Genomic DNA, 24045 nt, shown 5'->3' with positions numbered 1-24045 from the left:
AAGCTTAATCATGTTACTTGTACAAAACCTGCCACTTGCTTTCCGTTTCACTCAATAAAAACTAAAGCCCTGAGAATGGCTGACAGGTCCCTATAAGACCTGTTCCGCCTCTGAACCTCCCTACATTCCCCAACCTCCCAGTCCCCCAACTCACTGCACGCCCACTACATAGGCTGTCTTGCCCTATCCTTGAACTCACAGTGCTCACTTTTGTGTCATGTCACTTCTTCCTTCTGACTTGCTGTTTCCTCTTGCACTTGCAGTGTTCTTCCTGCTGGTCATCTCATCTCAAAAGTCATTTTTCCAGTGAGGCCCCCTTTGGAAGTCCTGTTTCAAACTGCAAGCTTCCTACTTCCCCTTATGCTACTTCCTGACTGACTTTTTCTCTATAGCACTTCCTACCATCTCACATAATAACTTTGTTTCTGTGTTATTGTTTGGCTCCGCTGAGTTGAATGTAACCTTCACGATTTTTCATTTCTTCATTTTGTTTTATTCTCTACCCTTTCTCTAGCACTTAGATGTTGCTTAATAAGTAACTGTTGAACGAGTGATTGCTTTTTGAAGTGCTCTCTGATTTTCTAAAGCAAACGGGCATTTTCTTTCTGGGTGTCCATAAAAATTATCCCATATGTACGCTTGACGTGTTCACACGTCAGGATGTGTGACTGACTCTAAGTTTGCTAGAGGGACTGGGCTGGCTACCATTTAGAGAGACCAGTCCAAGTGTAAATGTGACACCCCTTGTTCAAAAATTATTAAGAATTTCAAGATGACACCTGCCAAGTATTAAACCAAATTTAGGGCTCTTCTAAAGACAAGGTATATGTCTCTGAAGCCAGCTCCGAAGAGGAACTATAGTTGGATCTCTTCTTACCTCAATAGTGAACAGTGTCCTTGGAGCATAGTAGGTACTCCATAAATGCTTGTTAACTGAATGCATGTATAAGAAGATAAAAGGAATCTGAAGGTAGTCCACGAATATAGCGCCAAAAAAACTGCCCTGATTTTTGGAAACATAATTAAAACAGGGAGCCTGGAGTAAGTTAAATGTGTTTTTGCAAGTGGTATGACAATGTGAGGGGAAGTCGGGACTACGTGTTGCTCTAAATTTTAATTCACTGTTTCACTTCTGATCCAGATTGACTCTCAGAACTTTCTATGTTTTCTAACTCAGAAGTTAAAAAAAAAAAGTTTAAGTGGGAGGTATGACCCTAATCTACTCTATTTTATCTTACCAAATAAGTCTTTATTTTATTCAAGGTGTAAAGCAACATCCTTTAAAACAACGTTTCCTAAAATCATAAAGGTGATAGATTTGGTCAATGGTGCATATATTTTGTGATTTAATTGTATTAACTGAAAATAGACAATCTAGTATGTAGAGACCCTTTTTGGTTCCCTTGATGTGAAAACAAATAGAATATATTTCTATAATATTTATTTGATTATAAATAAGTTGGTTCTCAACTTTCAAGCAGGAGAGAGATTTTTGTTGTCAGTGTGTTCCTGTGGTATATTTTATTGAAAATAGGAATTTGAAAATGAGCTTTTAAATCTCAAGAGAATTTTCCTTTGTGAATAGAAGGCACATCTATTTACAGGTCATTTTAGAGAAAATGGTTATTATATTTTCTTTTGTGCTGACTTAGAAAAGTCCACAGGTCTCTGAAATCTGTAATGTCCTGAATAGATATATGCAGAGATATGACTTAATTAATAAATCAGAGTTTTCCTTCTGTAGGAGTGGGTGCAATGCAGTATCTTTAGGAAATCTATCCTTTCTTCCTTTCCTCAAGGTCAAGGCAGCTTTTTTCTATAAAGGACAACAATGATATGATAATATCTCATATCTGTATAGCACTTTTTATTTTTTCAAAGATTTTTTCTGTTCTCACAGTATCATTGTTAGGAATATAGAACAGGTAGGTTATTTTTATATACTTCAGAGAATTGTGTGTGAATGCACTGAACAAAATTCCCAAAAAAGGGGGAAAATGAGGAATAAGAATATGAGAACTCAGTGAGTAGATAGATTATTTTTGCTATAGTTAAAAATCCATCGTTATTTTAGTATTTTTATTATTGACCCTAAAGTATATCCAAATCTATAGAATTTTATTACCCACTTGTAAGAAATTAAAAGACAAGAGAAATCAATGATTAATTAAATGTCAAGGTCAGTGCCATGAATACTTTTAATCCTTCTTTTAAATCTCCTATAAATCAGTGTTGTTTCCTTGAAATTTGCAAGTGTAAAGTACATGTTATAATTGCTTATTTAGTATTTTCTAAATATCATATTGGTATTTTTTTCTACATAAGAAACTCAAAATGTGGTACCACATTTTAAAATTAGAATATATGATAATACCCTCTGAATTCAGATATTTGAAAAACTAAATTAAGAAAAATTTCATGGAGTGATATATTATAGCAGCCAATAATTCTGTGTTATATATAACCAATGACTCTGAATAAATCCTAAACTTAATGAATGTCATTCAAAACATTTTTTTGGACTAGAAGAATACGACATGATTATTTTGAAAATTAACTGGTTTCTTCCAGACAAATTAAAATCCAAAGATCACTTTTCTGCATATATTCTATTCTTGATGTGTCTGAAGAAAGAAAAAGTTAACACGACTTGCAAAACCTTTTGGGAAAAAAGAAACAGTAAGAGATCAAAATGTCATCAATATGAATAATTTGTAAAGCTAATACTATATAATCACCAAAATGCATTCTGTACAAGGAAAAGGGATCAAGAAGGATGAGAAAATTTCAGAATAAGGTACATGCAGTTGTGAGTAAGTCTACAGAGTGGGTCTTTTAGGGTAACCCAGGAGTTACCAAGTTCATTAATAGAAGGGACTAAGGAATAGACTGCTCAATATTAATTACATGGGTTATCATTAAGCTAGATGCTTTGATGAATTGCTAATCTGTTTTGTGTTTACCTTTGTAACCATGCCATCAATATTCTACAAAATTTCCTCTTCTTTTTTTCTTTCCTTTTTTTTTTTTTTTAATTAGAATAGTTGATTTACAGTGTTAAGTCAATTTCTGCTTTACAGCATGATTTTTGTCACGGGATCATAAAAGGTGGTCTGCAGAGGGTAGATGATAAAGATGGGGCACAGATACTCTCCCCCATTCAGTTTTGTCTTAAATACTTGGGCATGAGTACAATAGAGAATATGCATTTTAAAAGAATGATATCAATGCTTAGAAAAAGCATTGTTTACCACCCTCCTGAAATTAATACTGTAACCAGCCGAAGAAAATTTATAAAACCTAAGGCCAATGCCTTTGTGGATCAACACAAAATTAAATTTGGTATCTTATTTTGACTAAAACATGCATTACGTATTTATTGCAATGTAATAGTCTACACAATTATAATCTGTCCATCCTCACAATTTCTTTACATCTGTAGCCTTCATTGACACTGGAGAATGAAGTAGTATTTCTGAAACTCCTTTCTGCATTTGGTACACCAGAGATAAAGGAATATGTAAATTTTGCTTCCCATTGTATCTCAAGTTATCTAGAATAGCACCAGACATACAACAGATGTTCACCCCCCTCCATATTTATTGAATGAATGAATGAAGCAATGAATTAATGAGTATACGGGTGAACAGATTTACTAATATCCAGGATCTGCCTAGATTTAAGAAATTTGCCAACTTGCAGACCACTGAACATGATGCTCTCCCTGCTCAGATTTGAAGTATTTTTGTTTTTAAATTACAAAGCAATGAAATTACTCTTTCCCAGAATGACAACTTCTTAACAGGCACTACCCAGGTTAATTTAGGGCTATCTCCTCCAGTTGGAACCTATTCCTCTACTGGGTGTGAACAGTCTCAATGTCCTGGCTCTTACTAGGTTAATTTGTTGGATTAGGTGTCCACCTGGTTGTTCTGCAGTTTATCCTGTATAGTTTATACTTGATTTTTTTAAATCTTCAAATACATCAACAAAAGCTTACCTCTGAAGCCAGAAGTCCAAAGTTAATTCTAACTAAGGTTAAAGCATTGGCATGATACCATGTGTTGATTTTATGTTCACAACCCTAAGGGAAAGAATTTAGATTGACTTAAAGACAGAAATGGTTTTATATATAATTCTATTTCAAAGAAGAAGAGATTAGCAAATTATCGAAGTCTAAAAAGCAAGGTAGTGTCTAAGTTGAGATGGAATTTTTTTTAGTCCAGAAACCTTCATATAATAGTAGGATGCCTCAGTTGCTGCTTTTAAAGTTGCTAAGATGTCACGTAGTTGAAATCAGAAATTTAATAAGTTTTCTGCAAACTATTGTAATTCAGTAGGGTGTATATATATATATATGTGTATATATATATATATATACTACTGCCTAAAGTATATTTACCAAATAAAGAAACTTTTAAAAAACATAATGCTCTATTTATCTGAGAATGCATTATATAATTGAAAGATACATCTTAAATTTACAACATATTACATCAGTATATAAACTACATGGAGTATTACAAGGTCTTGGAATGGAAATCCCTAGCTTACCAATATCCCGTATCTACAAATAGCAGCTGCTACAGATGAACCTCTACTCTTGCTTCTGCCACGTTTACCTAAACACCACTTTTGTCCCTTCTGGGGTTTCCTTCCTCAGTTTCTGCCAAACCTCATGCCTCTTCCCTTCTGCCATTGCAGCTCCATCACTAATCGCATACACCAGAGATTTGCCAAAGGCGCCGCCTCCATCAGAGGATGGATGAGGGGACAGTTGATGGTATCTCAAATTGTAGGACCATTTAGATTTCATACTCCAGAAAGTTTAACTAATTTACTGTATACTTGAAAAGATACAATATGCCTTGCTATGGTTTCAGTTTACTGAAGTTGATTAAAAGCCTAATAACCATGAATAACATTGTTTTCAATATAAAAATTAGCTCAGAATTCTAAAATGACTTGCAATAAAGGGCTCTGTAAACACTGGAGAAGCCTCGACTTATGTTTACCTCTGTGTAAGTTGCATTCCTTGGCTCATCACAAAACCACTTTCTTAATGTAGAATTCGTGCAAGAACATGGCACCTGTTCTGAATTTTCTTTATTCTTATTCTTTATCCAATCTGTATAATTTTTTTGTCCGCAACACTGTAACTAGAAAAAAAGATTCTGTTAAGTTTTACTGTAAAATATTCAAACTGTAGTTCATTGTATGATTCCTATACATATTAAAGTGGTTTTGTGAGAAATTTATTAATTTATTCTCCATTGAAATGTAGTGAATTAAACAAATAAGTATATTTTTATTTGTTTGTTTAATCCATTACTTGGTTGCTGCTCTGGTTGATATTAATCAGACCTAAGATCTCTACTCATATATGTGGGCTGTGTTTGAATGAAATTGCTATGTGTGAATTCACGTTGTAGAAGCGCAGGATGAAAGATGTACTTGATTTAGTAAACCATGTTTAGAGCTAGAACATAGAAGAGAGAATCCCCTAGCCGTAGCTTTTCCTAACTATAAGCATTCTCTTTTATTTTTCTTTTTTTGTCTTTTGTCTTTTTAGGGCCGCAGCCACAGCACATGGAAGTTCCCAGGCTAGGGGTTGAATCAGAGCTACAGCCTCCTGCCTATGCCAACAGCCACAGCAACTAGGGATCTGAGCCGCATCTGTGACTTAGACCACAGCTCACAGCAATGCTGGATCCTTAACCCACTGATCAAGGCCAGGGATCAAACCTGTCTCCTCATGGGTACTAGTCAGGTCCGTTTACTGCTGAGCCACGATGGGAACTCCCTACCTATAAGAATTCTCTTTATAATTTATCCATAATATGCTACCATATGTATTTAGTATACATAGAAACTCAGGGTTCTTTCTACATTCTTAGAGTTGATAAGAGATGTGAACTTTAAATTTTGTATTGTGTGAAAAGCTGACACACAGAAAAAAACCCCACAAGATGATAAGGAAAATAGTCACAGCCATATTCTTTTTAATAACAGTGAAGTCATACATATAGAACTGTTTTCCTAATTATCAGTTTATGACCATAGGAAGGTTTGATACTCTGCAATCAGTCATGATGCAATAGAAAATGCAATACATGTTCAGATCACATACACCAGAAAAAAATATGAGCGAAATAAAAGCATTTATAAAACATTTAAGTTCTCCTAAAAAGCATTTCTGTTATTAAATATGCTAAAAGTCCTAACTATTTTTATGTGAGGACAAAATCTACTGCTAGATTGTCTGGGATTGAATCTTGGCTCTACTACTACTTATTAGCTGTGTGACATTGTTTAGGTTACTGCATTTCTCTGACCTTCTATAAAATGAGGATAATGTTCTTACCTCATTGAGTTGGGAGGACTAAATGACTTAACATGTGCAAAGCACCTATTAAATGGCCTATGCTAAGTAAATGTATGCTGTCTTTTTTAATCAAGCGTTTACTCTTTTCCTGTGCTAATCTATTCTTGTAAAACATTTGGCAGACTACATACATTCCCTTACCTTGCCAAGAAAAATCTGAACCATGAAATAATAATCCTAATAACCTTAGCTAACAAGTGTTAGTTGCTTACTATGTCCCGGGTCCAAGGCTTTCTCTACATTCTTGACAACCAGAGGTAGGGCTTCTTCTGCCTGAAGTAAAGAAGGTTGCATATCCAAGATCACAAAGTTATCGCAAGGTCAACTTAACAGTCAGGCTCAAGCGGTAGCCACCACACCGCTCTGCTGCCAGCAGGGACTGTGCTTAGACCTTTTCTCCCCGCAGGTGCAACAGTGCAGATTCTTCCACTTGGCAGAAGACCCCCCAACACGTTTACAGGTGCATCCAGGTTAAAACACACACCAGTTAACCCAGAAAGGATATATGGATGCATTCCACAAGAAGGATAAAACTCAAGATCTGTAAGTGGGGACAATCCTATCCCACTTGGTTTGTTTAGATGAAATGTGGGAACTTCTCATTCCTCTGCCCCGTCCCCTCTCCTTCCATGTCTCCCTGCTTCTCTGCGGTGATGACTTTTGGTGTCTAAGTTTTAGTTTTATGCTAATTTAATCTTACTGTTTTCTGTAAGGCATCCAGAATCATCCACTTGGGTATGTTTCCAGGCAGATCCTTAGAGCCATACTCAGAAATGACTGAATCAATTTCATCATGCCATACTTGGTGAACCTGTTGAAAATTTTATTGAAAATGAAAAATTGATAGAAACCTCCCTTACAGTTCCTCATAAAAAGTATTCAAAGCCAGTTTGTTGTTTTCTACCTATTTCTAAGTGTTTTTTTCTTCCTTATAATTGTATTTGGTAAACCGTGAGCACTGAGGCGTTTGGTCTTTCACACTGATCTATACGAAGGCTACATCAGACTTATTTTATGATTAGGGAGCAAATGATGTGCTATTCGCCTGAGTGTTGAAGCATTCTGCATTTCTTCTCAAACCCTCAGGAAGATTTGTGAAAGGCTTTAAAACAGGCCAAAAAAAGATGACTGAGCATCTTTTCAGTGAAAACTATGCTTCCTCGATAGTATGCCTTCAGGATCCTCTGATTCCATGAGACTGTACCTTTTGTAATTTTTATTTCACAACTTTGTAGGTTGCAGAAAACTGTACTTAGACAAATGATTCTTTGTCAGAGAAGTGCAGATGAATTTTTACTGGGGGGGGAATGCACCTGATCCCTCCCCTTTTCAAGCCTGTTCTGTGTATAGGTTTTGTATCTGTACAAATGTCTTCTCTTTGCACTCTCCTTTGAATTGATTTTTATTTTAATTTTTTAATTTTTAAATATTTTTTGGTTGCACCACTGGCATGCAAAAGTTACTGGGCCAGGGATCGAACTTGAGCCTTGACAACACAGGATCCTTAACCTCGAGGCCACCAGGGAACTCCTGAATTAGTTTTTATATCTTAATAATTCCTGCATGAATTAAGATGTTAAATAAAATTACTGACCTATGTCTATTGTGCATTTTTACAAGAATTATGATTTTTAATAAAAAAGTGATCTCTTCACAATGCTAAAACAAAAGCAATCATAGCTGAAAGTTTGGAGGAAAACTACTATTTCAAAACTTAGATATGGCAGAGGTAATTTTTAATAGCAAGTTGCTTAAGCATTGAAAAGTTTATATGATTTTCATAACTAATTCCTAATTTGGCCCTAAAAAATGGCAAAAGGAAGAAAGGCCTGTTATTATTTGCATTTTATGAACAAGGAGACAGATACTGAGAAAATATAATTATTTGCTTTGTTTACACGAATAAAGAAGAAGAGCTGAGACTTTTAAAAATAATTCACTTGAATTCTAGTCTAATAATTTCTCATAATAACATGTCTTTGAATAATGAAAATGAAGTAACTGGTGGGAATACTATAATAATTAAGACATCTGTAGAAGTTGAATAAACTCATATATATCTATGCTTTAATACATTTAAGATTAGAATAATATAATGTGTTATTTAGATCCATAAGTAATGTAACTTATTCTATAAGTTAATTTTGCTTAGAAGAGAAATGATGGTGTCTTTCCATTTTGTGTCATTGGGGAGAGGGCAGACTTAGGTCCTTGTTTACCTTCTAAAGCATTATTTGGGAGTTCAGCGTGCTTATGAATCACACCTTCGTACATAAGAGTAAAAATGAGTTTCATACATCATCTATGGGACTACTATACAAATAAACTTCCCTCACACGTATTCACTTTGACAAACATCCTTTGAATCCCTAGGGCACCTCCAAAACGGAATTAGGCACTCTAAACGACAGAAAATCTAGAGGCTCCTGAGAGTTTAGTCCAGTTTGAATGTAGAAGGCAAGTTAATGTAAGCAAAGCTTTTATCTCTGGAAACAGTTAATAAGTATTAGAGTTTAGGCTCTATTTGGCCGTGATATAAAGAAGCAGATATTTCCCCTCTCAAAGCCTCAGTTTCCTGCTCTAGGAAGTAGGACTACGAGTGTATTTCCAGGAGCTGTTGTGAGGACCAGTACTGCAGCGCCTGTAAAGTACTTATCACAGTCTCTGGCCCCTGGTAGTTATTAAAAATGGCAATTCTTACTACTCTTAAAACAGGTGGAGAGAATTATGTGAACAGTGCTCAAGTAAATATGGGTGACACACATTAACTCTCTGTGTTCAGGGTCTCTAAGTGTGATCTTCAGGTTCTATCACCAGGTCCAAAAGTGAGATACTAATGGGTTGAGATCTGGTACTTGGCCACCAAAACAGCTTTATGGGACTCACATAAGCATACTCACGTACACACCCTCATTTTGGATGTGGAGAGAAGAAATTTCAGCTCCAAAGGCCAAGCCTTTAACAATAGGTCCTGGATAATTAGATATCCAGAAGCACAAGCCAAGCACAAAAGACCAAATGAAGTTGGATGGCAACGGTGTTATACAGGAAATATTTTGTTGAGGTTTGGCCATTGATTAGGAGTTGAGAGGTGGAGAGAATGTGAAGGCTAGGAGGTAAAGGAATTAATCATAGTCTCCTTCAAAATGCATTAAGGGAAAGTAGACAGTCCTCAAATAGCTACTCTATGACAGGAACTTTTTAAGTGTCCGCTCTGGAAGGGAAGTGATCGCTCTGGAAGGGAGGTAAATGAAGACATAGGCTTCAGGCTCTTCACTGGCTTGTGGATCCTTGATGTCTAGCCACGTGCAGATCCGTGTAACTTCAAGTCCATGACCTTATTGCTACAGGACATGTTCCCATGATACAAACACAGACCTTGTTTGCTCTGAAACACCGAAATGTCTTAAAGAATTAAAAGTCACTATAGGCTGTCATAGGCAAGGTGTGTTATCAAGGAGGTCTTCAGGCAATTTATTATGGGCTTTTTTTGGACTTGAAAAACAGAAATCTTGTTCTAATGAATTTAATTGTATCAGTCAGGACCATACCTGTACAAAATACATGAATCATTCAATAATCTTATTTAATGAAATTACTAAATTTAAAATTAATACAAGTCTAAAGATTGGGTCAGTAGTGGTAGCCAGGGTTGGCTGGGGGGCTGATTTTGGGTTCCCCACACTAAGCATTCCTCCTCCTTTCTCACATTCTTTGGTATTTATGACATTCTCAATCTTGTGCGGACAGAGTGAAAGACGTGTTCCTCTAGCCCACCATCCCGGTCTGATCCCAGCCTCCCTCCTTATACAGGATTCTAGAACTTAATGGAATCATTTTCCCCCCAAAGACACATACTTGTAGTGGTTTGTTTGGTTTTGTTTTGTTTTCTTTGCCACTAAGGAAGTTCTCAGGCTGGGGATTGAACCCATGCCACAGCAGTGACCCGAGCTGCACAGTAACAATGCCAGAAGAGAACTCCCACTGTTAGCTTTGAATGTAGGTTGAGGTCTCAATAATCTAACGTATCTGATTTTCCTTGTTTTTCAAATAAAAGGACGAGGTTCCCATACCTCCTCTTTCTTTGCGGAGATGAGTGCTGAAAGCACAACCTGAACCCCAAAGGCCCACATCAGCAGCACTGCATACTACAACAAAAGAAGCAAAACGTGAGCACCTAGGTCCCGCGTATATTTTTAGATACTACCATGAGGGGAAAATGAACATCATATGAAATATACAGTCTTAAAATATATGCTGGTATTGCGGAAATCTCCTTCTCTTTTATGCATGACTGAAATTAACAAAAGGCAAAGAAAAAAATCAATGAACATTTGGATGAGAGTAAGACCGAAAGAAGTGACGGTATTTCATGAGAACCCTAGCAGCCTGCTTAGTCCCTGGAGCTGGTGATTATACCCTCTTCATTCAGTCCTAAAACTGTCTTAGAGGGGATCTTAATGACTCCGCCTCTGCTTACACCACTCCGCTAACACTTCAGATCCCACTAAATTGCAGCCTACTATGTTAAGTCTGACACATGCTCATTTACCTATAGGTGATTCATGATTTTACCTTTGAAAATTATCTTTTAACAGCAGTTAGATGTGCACAGAAATAAGAAATATTCACTGTATTTGTGTTATTAGCACTCAGAACAGGGAGAGACTGCCCCAAGAACTTGCAAAGAAGGAAGTAAAACTGTCTCAAGAGTTAAACTGCGAAACTATTTCCTATTTGATTAGAGTAGGAACATTCAGAATCACCTTTAGGCCGGAAAATAGTGGTTAAGTCTGTAAGATTTTCCCACAGATTGACTGTGTGAATTCACATTGTTAAAGACAAAATGTGTCTATCAAAAAAGTATTGATGGGAGTTCCCGTCGTGGCTCAGTGGTTAACGAATCTGACTAGGAACCATGAGGTTGCGGGTTCGATCCCTGGCCTCGCTCTGTGGGTTAAGGATCCAGCGTTACTGTGAGCTGTGGTGTAGGTCTCGGATGTGGCTTTTGGATCCTGCATTGCTGTGGCTGTGGTGTAGGCAGGTGGCTACAGCTCTAACTGGACCCCTGGCCTGGGAACCTCCATATGCTGCAGGTGAGGCCCTGGAAAAAGGCAAAAAGACAAAAAAAAAACCAAAAAAAAGTGTTGATGAACTCAGAATAGCAAACATGTCCTGATTGCAAGATGTTGCAACACCCTTCCATGTTGTGTCTGGAAGGAAAAATGGTATCTTGGCTCTAGGATCTAAGCTGTCAGGTCCTAGTATCACGTAATCCCTTCAATGGGCTCTCTGAGACCTTCTCAGTCAGAAGCCATTCATACTGGAATCGCATGAGGCAGTCATTTTTAAGATGTTTATGTTTTTCTCCCTTTAGTTTCCCCCTTCCTTTCCCATGCCCAAACCCCAACAGTATATTAAGAGCAGACGGAGTCTCCTTTGCCTAAATAGAAACGTGTGGCAAGGAGAAAATTAAAATTTTCCGGCAATCCATTTCTCCATCCCAGTTTCTATGGCCAACATCAGGGGGTCCCTAAGAAAACTATGCTAGAGGCCCTAAAGAAGAGAAAGATAAACTGGGAGCAGAGTGGGGGGGGGGGTCTTTGAGGAGAAGAAGAAGAAGGGAGAGTGAGATCTTTTTTAGATGAAAATGATTCTGAGACTGATCTAGAGTCTGTGGCTTCCCAAAACAATGGGAGCCAGCACTGGCTTTCTGGCCTTGCCAGAGTAAGGCATCAAGAGCCCAGAGGGAAACGAAGGTGTGGTTTCCAGTTTCGCCTAAATTATCCTCTGCCAGGGGTGATTTCAAATAATACTAAGTAGTGATTATTAGCAATAGGCAGCAACGAATGCCTCCATCAGGCAAGACTCCTTTCATTGCTGTGTCATTGTCAAGGCTGAATGTCTCAGGTCTCAGGGGAGGAGAACTGCAGGGAAGGAAATGGGGTAATGGCTACTTCAGGAGTCTCACAAAAGAGCTTCACGGATGTCTGTCTCGGTATTTACTCAATGAAGAGCAGCCCTGCCTTGGCCACGCTAGCCATTCAAACAGGAGAACACACAGACCTGAAGGGAACACCTGTTACAGGTTTCAAGTCCCCTCAAGGAGAATAAACCCACAAGTCTCGGGCCACGTCTCAGTGTAATGCTGCTTCCCCCACCTTGACCAGCCTGGGCTGCTCACTCCCTGCTGCAGAAGGAATGTCACCCCTTCCTCACCCCACCTCTATACAACCCGTCCCCCATGCAAATAGGGTATCCTGCCCAGGGCCAGTCAGAAGATCACACGGGGTCTTCACTCAGGTCCGCCCTATGGGGTATAAAGACGAGGGCAGAGTGAGTCCGGCCTCTTTTTAAACTTGTGCTCATGTGAGTCCTCTTTCTCCCTCTCTGAAGATGTACTGTCACTTTAATACCTCTGTAGAATGTCTGCCAATCCATGCTGTGCAGTGAGACAGGGACAGGGGAAGCTGTGACTGACTCATACTGGTGGTGCCAGTGACTCAGATCAGAGAGAGCTTTTAATTGACAGTGGTCCCTGACTTAACCTGTGAAGTAATCCCAGTCAGCTTAATTTTTTATTTATTTTTATTTTTGAGAGGCCTCAGGAGCCCTCTGAAGCATTTCAAGTTAGCTAGAGGTCAGAACTTTAACTAGAATTTGACATTTGGAAAGTTTGTTAAAAACATCAAAATGTTTTAAACACTTGGTCAAATAGAATCATAGATCATTGTGACATAATATGTATTCACTTAACTGAAGTAACAAAGGGCCTTTCTTTTCTTTTCTTTTTTGGCTTGGCATACACAAGTTCCCAGGCTAGGGATTGAATCAGAGCTACAGCTGCCAGCCTATGTACCCACAGCCACAGCAACACTGTCCCTGACACACTGGGAGAGGCCAGGGATCGAACCTGCATCCTCATGGATGGTAGTCAGATTCGTTTCCACTGTGCCACGATGGGAACTCCTACGAAAGGTCCTAAAAGTAAATATGAATCACTTAAAGGCAAAGAAATTCACAATTCATTACCGAAGGCAGCATTCTAAGAAAACCTTGTTTTAACGGAAAGACCAAATCCAAATTCTGTACCAGCTTACTTTTTATTCTTAAATGCCTCAGTGTGGCACCAAACATCCGATAATTTCTCTGTAAAGTGAAACCAGTGTTTAGTAGTGAATGTTTCAGTATCTTCTTCTATTTGGAGATGACCCAGCTGTCCAATAAGTTTCCATCACTTACCTTAACTCAGCACAACTCTTGTTACATTACCAAATATCTGGAGAGATCATTCTCAGATATTCCTAGAACTGTTATTCCTAAAAGTTTACCCCAAAGCTCTTATTTATACCAAGTTATTTTTCCTGTTGGCAATTCTGTAACACAACCAGTGGTAACCACTGTAGACTGAGAACCAGAATGTACAGTGACCAAGCCGACTTCCAGTGCTACTTGAAAGCTAAGTATCTCTGCATTCTTCCTGGCGAGAGGCACAACTGGCTACACTTGAATTTTCTATTTGCTTAACAAGAGAGCGTTTGTGAATCAAAACTGATTTGATTTAAGGAAACGTTACAAACTCTATTTCACATGAATCTGTGGATTGTGATCCATCCCAGTCCCGTGTGTGGTAAATGGCTCATGTTCAGGTCTGTGTCCCTGGTTATAACGTATCTTTTCACATTACATGCCTGGGGAGAAAGAGTGTGCCAGCCAGATGTCAGAGTCTGGCCTTCTCAGCAGGTATATTTCTCTTTGTTAAATTATAAATTATGATCTCAGCTCTAAGGTAGCTTCCCACGTGGCAAACCCACAGAGAGAAAATGTGCCATCTGCAGGCCAGGTTTCCTTTTCCCAGCTATACGTTTCATTTTTCATTGGCTTTAACATAGTTTATTCTGATTTCAGTCTTCAGATGTAAGTTTAGTTCATTGTAGTTCACCCTAGGAGATGGACTCCTATTGAAAATGGACTCTGTTGAAAATTAATATCGATGTGTGCAAGTGTTGAGGTCCAGACTTGGTCCATAGAAAACTCAGCAAGAAAATTCCACAGAGAAAAGATTCTTGGGAGGGGGAACCTCACTGTCTTCCTCCCATGTGCACATTATACTCCAGTGTTACAGGGACATAAGTCATTCTTGCTCACTTATGTGAGCCGAACACTGAAAATTGAAGATACAAATTCAGGGTATGGAAATGAAATACGTACCAGAATTAGGAGCCATCTGATTTCACTGCGAATTCCCAAATAACCCAAGAGACAAAGAAGAATGATAGCAGATCCAGTTCCAATCAAAATTCGAAAAATAAATACTATTAAGTGCTTATTTTCATCTGCAGAAACTACAAAATAGTGCATTATTAAGTGATAGTTGTTTTCAATTTAATAATAAATGCAGCAACCCAAGGTTTCTCTAGGGAAACCCACTAGGATTCTCCTCTTCTTTTCACCTCATTCCAGGAACAACTTAATCCTATTTCCTCTTAGCAACAACTTTTACTCCTTTAATGACATGATAGAGAATTTCATCCATCTCAGAAGATGCCGTTACCTTACCTTTATTGTCTTCTAGGAAGGAAGACAACTTTTTCTTGGGTGAATTCTTCTATGATCTAATGTACCTCCAAATATGTATTCATTCAGTCATTCATCAAAAAATATTTGTGAGGGAGTTCCCACTGTGGCTCAGAAAGGTATGAACCCGACTAATGTCCATGAGGATGCAGGTTTAATCCCTGGCCTCACTCAGTGGGTTAAGGATCTAGTGTTCCCATGAGCTGTGCTGCAGGTTGCAGACGCAGCTCAGATCCTGCCTGGCTGTGGCCGTGGCATAGGCCTGTAGCCGCAGCTCTGATTTGACCCCTAGTCTGGGAGCGTCCATATGCGGCATGTACAGTTATAACAAGCAAAAAGTACGAAAATAAATAAATACATACGATATTTTTTCAGTGCCTAACATATGTAGATTAAATTTACCTTGTATGAAACCCTGAGTTTATGGCTAATATGGCCCCATCTTTTTTTCTCTCCCCATCTAGTCTGAGCTTTCTGTGCTAGAGACTATATATATATATATGTATAGTTAATAGACTAACTGTTAAATGCTTAGTACTACAGATGTAGTCTTAACAAATATTTTTCTAAAAAGAAGAATAAATAAACATGGCCTAGGTTTTATGGGAGAAGAGCAGAGGCAGTGGGCAGTGGTGTGCTGGAACCAGACTGTTCTGGCTGATCAAAGCCGACTATTAAATTTTCACAGAATCTGTCAGCTCACTCGGTCCACTCTGGCACTCTGAATTTGGCCATCATGGGGTTATTTATACCACAGAAATCAGCAAATGCCATAAACCAAGACTCCATCCTAGAACATTTCCTGGCACACCACTGGATACAAGACCAGCTAATCCAGTGGGGAATAGGGTTGGAAGGTGAAGGTGGGCGAGATTACTGGAGAAGGTAACACTTGGGCGTAGGCTTTAAATCATCACTGGAGGTCTCTAAGTCGGAATGGTGGAACCATCCTGAGACGCAGGACCGTGCAGTGTGTGTAGGACACTTAGCATTGCTGGCACTTACAGGTTCAGACAAGTGAGCCTGGCAAGCTTTGCAGAGGTCAAATTATAAGCATTCTGTGTGCTGTCTTCCAGCTTTCCTCACTGGTATTACACTCCATGAGGACAGGCCCTTCATCTTTCTTGTATATGACTATATCCTCAACTCATGGAGACGATGCTCTCCAAATACACGTCATGTGAGTAAATAATGGTAATGGGGAGTGAGAGAAGCTCTCGGTGTTTCATGGTGAAGTTTGCATTTTAAATTAATTCCTTCGGTGGCATGTGGAAGACGGTTGAGAGAGGTGATCAGAGGACAAGGCTATTGGAAGAGGGATAGATGGAGATCGGAGGCGGCATGGGGTTATTGCAAATTGAGAGGTGAGGGCAGAATGACTTGAAAACAGGGAAATTAATTAACAGCTGCAGATCAAGAAGAGCGTAGGACCTAAGGTTTCTTGCTTCAAACGGGTCATTTCAGTTCTATGACCTGAAAACTGAGATTTCACAGAGTATTTTAAATACCTGATTTTTAAAAAAATAGAACTTGAAGTATAAGTTTCTGACTCCCTTTGCAGGTCTTTTTTTCTGTAAGCAAGTACATTAGAGTTATTAAGAATTATGTGTCAAATCCATAATGGAAGGAAAGAAAAAAATAAAAGGAAGCCTTTTGCTCCACATTAATCACTTCACTGTTAAATCAGATACCATATGGAGAGTGCTCAGCCCTGTGCCCGGCACAGAATCCACACCAAGTAAGTGGCAGCTCTTATTTTCATTATTGTGGGAAAGGAAAGGAGACAGAAAGGCTGTCATGATATCTCCACACAGCCGTTTACAATTAGCAAATTGCTCATGCACCCAGGCATCCTGAATACTTTTGCATAAGCAAGGATACAAACAGAAGCGAATAAAGATAATAGGCAGTTAGATATAGGTGAAATTTAGCACTTTATTACATATTACATTAATATGTAATATGTAAGCTTGCTGTTTCCCACAACAAATTTTGTCTTGCTTGATATCCACTAAGAAATCTGTTGGCTCTAAAGTGCAGGTGGTTTTTTGCCATATATTTTATGATTACCGGCGGTGTTCAACAAAATTTATTCATATAATGGAAATGTTTCGTAACTGTGCTATCTGACAAGGTAGCCAGAACCCAACAGCCCCATGTGGCTACCGAGCACTTGAAATGTGGCTTCCTTTCTGCTAACCAAGGATATTTACATGAAAATAACCCTTAGCCTGTTAAGTGTCTATCCACAGTAACCACAGCATACCACAAAATGGTAAACTATGAGAAATATAAAATGTATTGCTTTTAAAATAGAGTTGAATGCATTCGATTATTTGATTAATATTTGGTAAATCACATCTATAAACCCCAAATAACTGAATTTATTTAGTGAATATTGGGAACAATGCAAAAAGATAATCTGAGCAAACACACATTGGGAAAAATGTGGAGATGCATTTGGGCCTTGGAAAAATCAGAAGCAAATGATGTCTCTCTCTCTCTGTTTCCTGTCTCTCTCTCCAGAATCTAATTCCCCGCATGTTTTTCCTCCAGAGCAATTTCCGATATTCCGCAGTTCATAAGGTAAAACATGAGTATTGCTAAGTCCTGTGTTTCACAATCTTGGCTATCTAGGGTGAGACTGGCCCCAGTCTTCTAACCTTAAATCCAAAATTCTACAGGAATATTTTTTATTAAGATATAACTGACACATTACATGAAGTAAGTTTAAGGTGTGCAGTGTGTCATCTGGTACGTTTATAAATTGCATTAATATTACCACAGCAGCATTAGCTAACACCTTCATCATGTCACATATTTGTCATTTCTTTTTGTGTTGAGAACAGTTAAGATTTAGTCTCTTGGTCACATCGAAGTTTAGGATACAATATTGTTGACCATAATCACTCTGTTGTGCATTAATCACCAACATTTATTTATCTACTAATTTATAAGTTTGAACACTTAACATCTCCCCAACTCCCCCATCGCCTAGTCCCAGGTAACCTCCTTTCTATTCTCTGTTCTTACAAGTTCAGTTTTTTCAGATTCCATATAGGAGTGATATCATATCATGTTTGTTCTTCTGTCTTTCTCACTTAGCATAATGCCTTCAAGGTTTATCCATGTCGTCACAAATGGTAGGATTTTTCTTTCTAATGGCGAGATGATACTTCATTTTGTGTGTACATACGCACATTCGATGGCGTATTTTATATATAAAAGTATCTTCCTTATCCATTTATTCATTGATGTGTATTTAAGATATTTCCACAGGTAATATTTTATTTTATTTCCAACCACTAATGGTGACAGTAAGTGGTAACTGAGTTTTAAGAGAAGTTATTTAATTTGGGCAGTAAAACTATGGTGATTTCCGTTATCTTTTCAAGTCTACAGATCTATAAAAGTCTGGAGTTCATAGAACCACCACATTCCTCCATTTTTCTCATCTCTCTTGCCCAAAGTTCCTAGCCCTCTCTCCCCAAATTCTCTCTCCTTTATGGTCTTGGATATAAGTCTCATTTTTAATAAGTTGTTTCTAAAATCAATTGACAAAAACTTTCTGAGGAAAAACTGGTCGTAACTGAATGAATTTTAGAGAAATACTGCCACCTGCTGCATAAATCATGAATGCAATTATTTAAAACCAAATGCCTTGATTTAGGGAAAGAAAAATAGATACATACCCAAAGCTGTGAAAAAATTTTGTTCCAATAAAAGCCATGTACCAAATCCCATGAGTAAAAGTCCAAGAACCTACAAAAAAAAGGATAACCAATACTTATTTTTTAAGTAACTGCCAGTAAAAATGCACTCCATTTTCTTTACTACATAATTATGAAGATACTTACCAAGAAAGCTCCATTAATAAGATTAAGAAAGTATTTAAAAATTAATGTTTTGTTTTTCCTTGACATTCTTCTTCTCCCCGTATGCGGATAATTCTGAAAAGATAAGTGCAACTTTTACTATAAACACTCACCACAGTAACTAACAACTTTAAATAATTATGCCTACTCATGCCGTTTATTTGGATATTTTTCTTCTCATACCAGCAGTCAGTATAATATTCCCCTTTGCTGTCCTGAATATAAGGAAATATTAAGGGTGTATTGAAACCGTACCTGTCTTTCTTCACATGCATTTTGGGGCCAGGCAATTGATACCAAGAGGACATGTGTATATGTTAACAGCCTCACGGAATTTCTTGCAAGTTTTGGAAAGTAAAATATTTTATTTTGTTTCCAGTCTTGACACACGTTGTTCTCCTTGCTAGAAATCTTCCCTTTAGCTCTGACTGTCCTCATTTTTTCCCAGAACAATGTCAACTCCTCACTGAGGTCTCTTGCCTTGGAAACCTTTCTATTTAGAGGCTATTTTCACCTTTATTTGTCTCCTTTTCATGTAGACAGAGGTCTTCAAGCAGAGAGACCAGATTGTTGTGTAACATTATAACCCTGATTCTAGCACATAGTAGATACTTAATAGTTATATGTTGGGTGAGTGAATCGATGACTGAGTGAACTAAATTATGTAATTACTTTACCATTTATGTTGGTATACAGTGTATGGAAAGGAACTAACTTAAGGTGGTTTTAAATAAATATCATTTTCCAGACTGCTGATTTTCCTAAAACATTTATGGAGAAACGAACCCTTGGGTACTTTGCTAGATACGGAGGTTTCACATTTTCCTGGGTATGTTTCTGTGTCTTCCTTTTTTCCCTTCATTGTCTCAATTCTAGCTGGCTCTATAGCTTTTAAAGTGTTGTAGTTCCTGATGTTTTAATACATGCAGTGCCTAACTGGCTGGTGAAAGTGGATTCAGTGAGGCTGACTTGAAGCTATTTGACCCTAGATAGAAAGAAACCAATCTACTGGTTGAACGGAAGGATGCCTTGGAAAGTGGACATGTAAGGGATATCTAGGTTCGCTTCCGTGCATTTCCTTCCCTACTTTAACCCAAAGCCATATTCCTCCTAAAAATTCCCAAGGTCCTGCCTCCCAGATTCAGGAGTCTCTCCAGGCTTTGTCTCTCACTCTCTGCCCTGAAATCTCCTGCTGTCATTTGATTTCTCCAGTTTCCGTCCTTTAGTCTTATTCTTGGGTTCCTCCTGTGCCATGGGATACTCAGAAAAACGGCATGATTTTTATTTTATTTTCTTCCTAAGATGCTGTAGATTTACATTTTTAGCTCTAATTCTACTTACTTCAACATATGAGGAAGTTGTGATCCTCTCCTATGGTCCAAACAAGAACTTAACCCCAAAGTCCTGGCCTCAGTTTCTCTACAAATAGGAAAGAAAAAGGAGACCAGTGAAAGAGAACTCTCTGCAGTGACTCTGGTGTGAAATGCTGAAAGCACAGGCTTGACCATTGATTCGGTCATGATTAGCAGATTGGCGTCAAGGCTGAAATAGTTGATCAGAGGACCCAAATACAAAATTAAACTGAAGTTTATTTTCTCTCAGCCCAAGATGGGTAATTGGATCTCTACTGGGAAGTCATCTTAGGAATGTGGGGCTTGTTCCAGCCTGTTCCCTATATGGCTACCGTATTTGCTCAAGGTGTCATTCTTCAGAGCCAGCAGAGAGGAACAGGATGGGTCAACTAAGGAGAGCCTCTTTTAAGCAAGCGAGATGAAGGTTGCACACTTCTGCTCTTATTCCATTGGCACATGCTTAGTCACACGTCAATTCTCAACGAGAGGTGGAGGGTACTATATGCCCAAGATCAAGGAAAGAAGTGATTAGGTTGGGAAAAGCCAAAAATGTGCCCAACAGTTAGGAAAGGACAGTATAAAAGATAATTAGAGGGAGAAAGAGAGGGCTTGGATACAGTTTGAATATGCTTTACTCTGAACTAGGAAAAATCAAAGAGGCTCAGAAAGATGCTTTTACAATGGGAAAACAAAAGAATAGTGATAATCACTGGAATTGTTTGAAGAAATGCCATGAAGTTCATAAAATCATATTTAATAAGTGGGCTCGAACTGGTAAAAGATATCCTTATGACTAAGCACTGGAATTGGAGTGCAGGGAAGTGGCGCGCATAGGCTAGGCAGTCCTGGGAGTCAGCTACAGAGAGCTGATGCCATGGAAGTAAATGAAAGAGATGAGGGATTAACTCTAGAAAAACTAAGCAGAGGTTTGATGGTAGCAAATGATATAATTAGGAATTTGGGTTTAAAAAATATAGACTTTCATGAAATGAGAAAATACTCAAAGCTGATCTCATTGAAACCCACAGAGTAAGAACTTCCTCAAATAAGTGTTACATGAGACACATGTCAAAAAAGGAGGGACTTCCATTCTCTCAAAGTCAGATGACCTGATTAAGGAAGATGTTCATGGTAAGTTCAGAACAGTCGGGTTTCGGTTCATTTGGGCTGCTATGATAAAGTGCCACAGACTACGTATTCAGTAGACAACAGAAATTTATTTCTCACAGTTCCGGAAGCTGGAAGTCTGACATAAAGGCTCCGGGTTTCAGACTTCTTTCATCCTCGCATGACAGAAGTGGCTAGAGAGCTCTGTGGGACCTCTACTAGGAGCACTAACCCCACTCAGAGAGGATCCAGCCTCATAAGCTAATCGCCTCCTAAAGTTCCCATTTCCAACGCCATCAACTGGGTGTAAATATTTCAACATGTGAATCTGGAGGGGACACATTCAGACCATAGCAAACAGCTCAACCTAAAGAGTTGGCACACAACAAACAAGGTGTCTTAGCAGCAAGCCAAGAAAGCCGCTGGCCCCGTTTGCACAGAAAGGTAAGGGAGCGTCATGTGCTGATCTTGCCAACCACACGGCCCACATACTGAACCAACATCGGTGAAGTGGAGATTTGCTAACGCAAAGACAGACAAGTTTGTGCAGATCCTATGTAAATATTTTAGTGAGAAAGAGCTATATTTTCTTTTGCTGTAGACAAAGAGGTTTTTTTTTTTTTTTTTAACTTAATCAAGGAAAGTCCTGGTGTGTTATTTCTTTGGTTCATTTCCTGATTAGTTAATTAATGGTACAACATCAGAGATATTTTCTAATAGTTATCCATGCAATTATAGGACAATTTGTAATAATTCATCTATTCCTAGGTGTCACTTTTCAATACTTAAATAAAGCACAAAGTAATGTTTTTAAGTTCCTTCTACGTACTGGGAGATGGGAACACAGGAATACATAAGACAGACTGTTAGGGAACCAGATATTAAAACCTGTGGCCAACCTTTGAATTATGCATTAGGGGTGTGGAGTCTGGGGATAAATGGAACTGGGGAGTTTCAGAAAGAGGACGAATTTGAGATAATCCTCGAGGGATGATTAAGAAGGTTCTAGTCAGAGCAAAACAGGGTAGATGCAGGAAGTTTTCAAGATGGAACACTGTGTTCACAGGCTTTGAAGTAACGTGTCTGGGGGCATGGGTAGAGTGACAAGAGATGAAAGAAAAGGTTGGAGAAGCAGACTCTGTAAAGATTGTGAGGGATCATATGTGCTTTGCTAAGATTTTGCTTCTGCTTTTCTGAATGTAATGGGGAACCATAATTCTGTCATCAGTGTGAAAGTCAAATTAGAAAAGAAACCTAAGACAGGAGATGTTGCACAAAGCTCATGCAAGAGTTCATGAGAAATGTAATGGTCTAAACTGCAAGGTGGCTGTGGGGACAGAGAACAATACAAGGATGCGGGAGATATGGTAAGAATTAGGATTGCCACCATCGGGATGTTAGAAAGAGGCCAAGATGAAATTCACATGCGGTTCTCTAGAGCTTAAACACTTAGGCTGTTAATATTGCCCCATATCCCGTATTTATATTATTACTTAAATGACAGTACAAATCAATATGTCATTTATACTGATCACCTTGACCATCAGAATTTTGCAAATTAGGTGCTATTATGCTAGTTATCCCCACAGTTACCAAAGAGGAAAAAGATTCAGGAAGGTAAAAAAATTTTTTTGAGTTCACCTAGTTAATATGTGGCAGAGCTGAGATTCCAACCCAGATATAGAAACTTGGGGGTATAAACCTCTCTTGTTATACTTTCCAAGCCCCAGTGTCATCATCTGTAAATGCAGATTATAATATCAGCATGCACCCCAAAGGGATGTTGTGAAAACCAAATGAGATCATATTGGTAAAGCACTTAGTCTAGTACCTGGCGAGAGGTTAGCTATTAATCTCATTATACCACATCTTAGTTGAGAAATACTACGAGTGCACCAGGGAGGTTGGGAAATGGGATGTGAACTGCGGAGAATGATGGACTCAAGTAGGTAGTTGTGGCAGCTGCAGGGAGAGAGCACAAAGAGTGTCAGAGAACCTGAGGGTGTGGGATAGGCTTTAAAACGAGAAAGAGAAGCGGAGGTTTGAGAGTCTAACACAATGGATCACATATTGCTAAAATGGCCATACTACCCAGAGCAATCTACAGGTTTAATGAAAGCCCCATCAAATTACCCATGACATTTTACACAGAACTAGGACAAACAATCCAGAAATTTATAGGAAACCATAAAAAACTCATAATTGCCAAAGCAATCGCAAGGAAAAAGACCACGCAGGAGGCATAACACCTAGACTTCAGACAATATTACAAAAGCTACAGTAATCAAGACAGTGTCATACGGGCACCAAGACAGTCACACAGACCAATGGAACACAATAGAGAACCCAGAAATAAACCCAGACACCTATGGTCAATTAGTCTTCAACAAAGGAGGCAAGAATATAAAAATAGGGAAAAGACAGATTTTTCAGTAAGTGGTGCTGGCAAACTGGACAGCCGCATGTAAATCAATGAAACTAGAACAAACCCTCACGCCATGCACAAAAAATAAACTCAAAATGCTTTAAAGACTTAAACGTAAGACAAGACACCATAAAACTTTTAGAAGACAGCATACGCAAAATATTTTCTGATATCAACCATGCAAATGTTTTCTTAGGTCAGTCTTCAAAGGCAATAGAAATAAAAACAAAAATAAACCAATGGAACCTAATCAAACTTACAAGCTTTTGTGCAGCAAAGCAAACCATACAAAACAAAACAAAACAAAACAAAAAGACAACCTAC

The 24045-nt window shown here is 38.3% G+C and overlaps 1 protein-coding gene across 1 annotated transcript in view; it reads right to left on the bottom strand.

Moving 5' to 3' along the window:
• Window positions 1-2590: 2590 nt before the first annotated feature.
• TSPAN19 (tetraspanin 19) overlaps window positions 2591-24045 on the bottom strand; it is a 24296-nt gene continuing 2841 nt past the window's right edge. The window contains exons 2-10 of the mRNA XM_047788338.1: window positions 20179-20256; window positions 18820-18912; window positions 18655-18724; window positions 14597-14730; window positions 10459-10533; window positions 7086-7196; window positions 5016-5159; window positions 4001-4084; window positions 2591-2659 (exon numbers count right to left, since the gene is read on the bottom strand). Coding sequence (XP_047644294.1) covers window positions 2591-2659; window positions 4001-4084; window positions 5016-5159; window positions 7086-7196; window positions 10459-10533; window positions 14597-14730; window positions 18655-18724; window positions 18820-18885 — 753 coding nt within the window. The 5' untranslated portion in view covers window positions 18886-18912; window positions 20179-20256. The remainder of the gene's footprint in view (window positions 2660-4000; window positions 4085-5015; window positions 5160-7085; window positions 7197-10458; window positions 10534-14596; window positions 14731-18654; window positions 18725-18819; window positions 18913-20178; window positions 20257-24045) is intronic.

Source organism: Phacochoerus africanus, chromosome 7 (assembly GCF_016906955.1).
Source record: "Phacochoerus africanus isolate WHEZ1 chromosome 7, ROS_Pafr_v1, whole genome shotgun sequence".
NCBI classification, from domain to species: domain Eukaryota; kingdom Metazoa; phylum Chordata; class Mammalia; order Artiodactyla; family Suidae; genus Phacochoerus; species Phacochoerus africanus.
The sequence above is the reverse complement of the archived record's forward strand: the minus strand, read 5'-3'. Positions and strand labels throughout refer to the sequence as shown.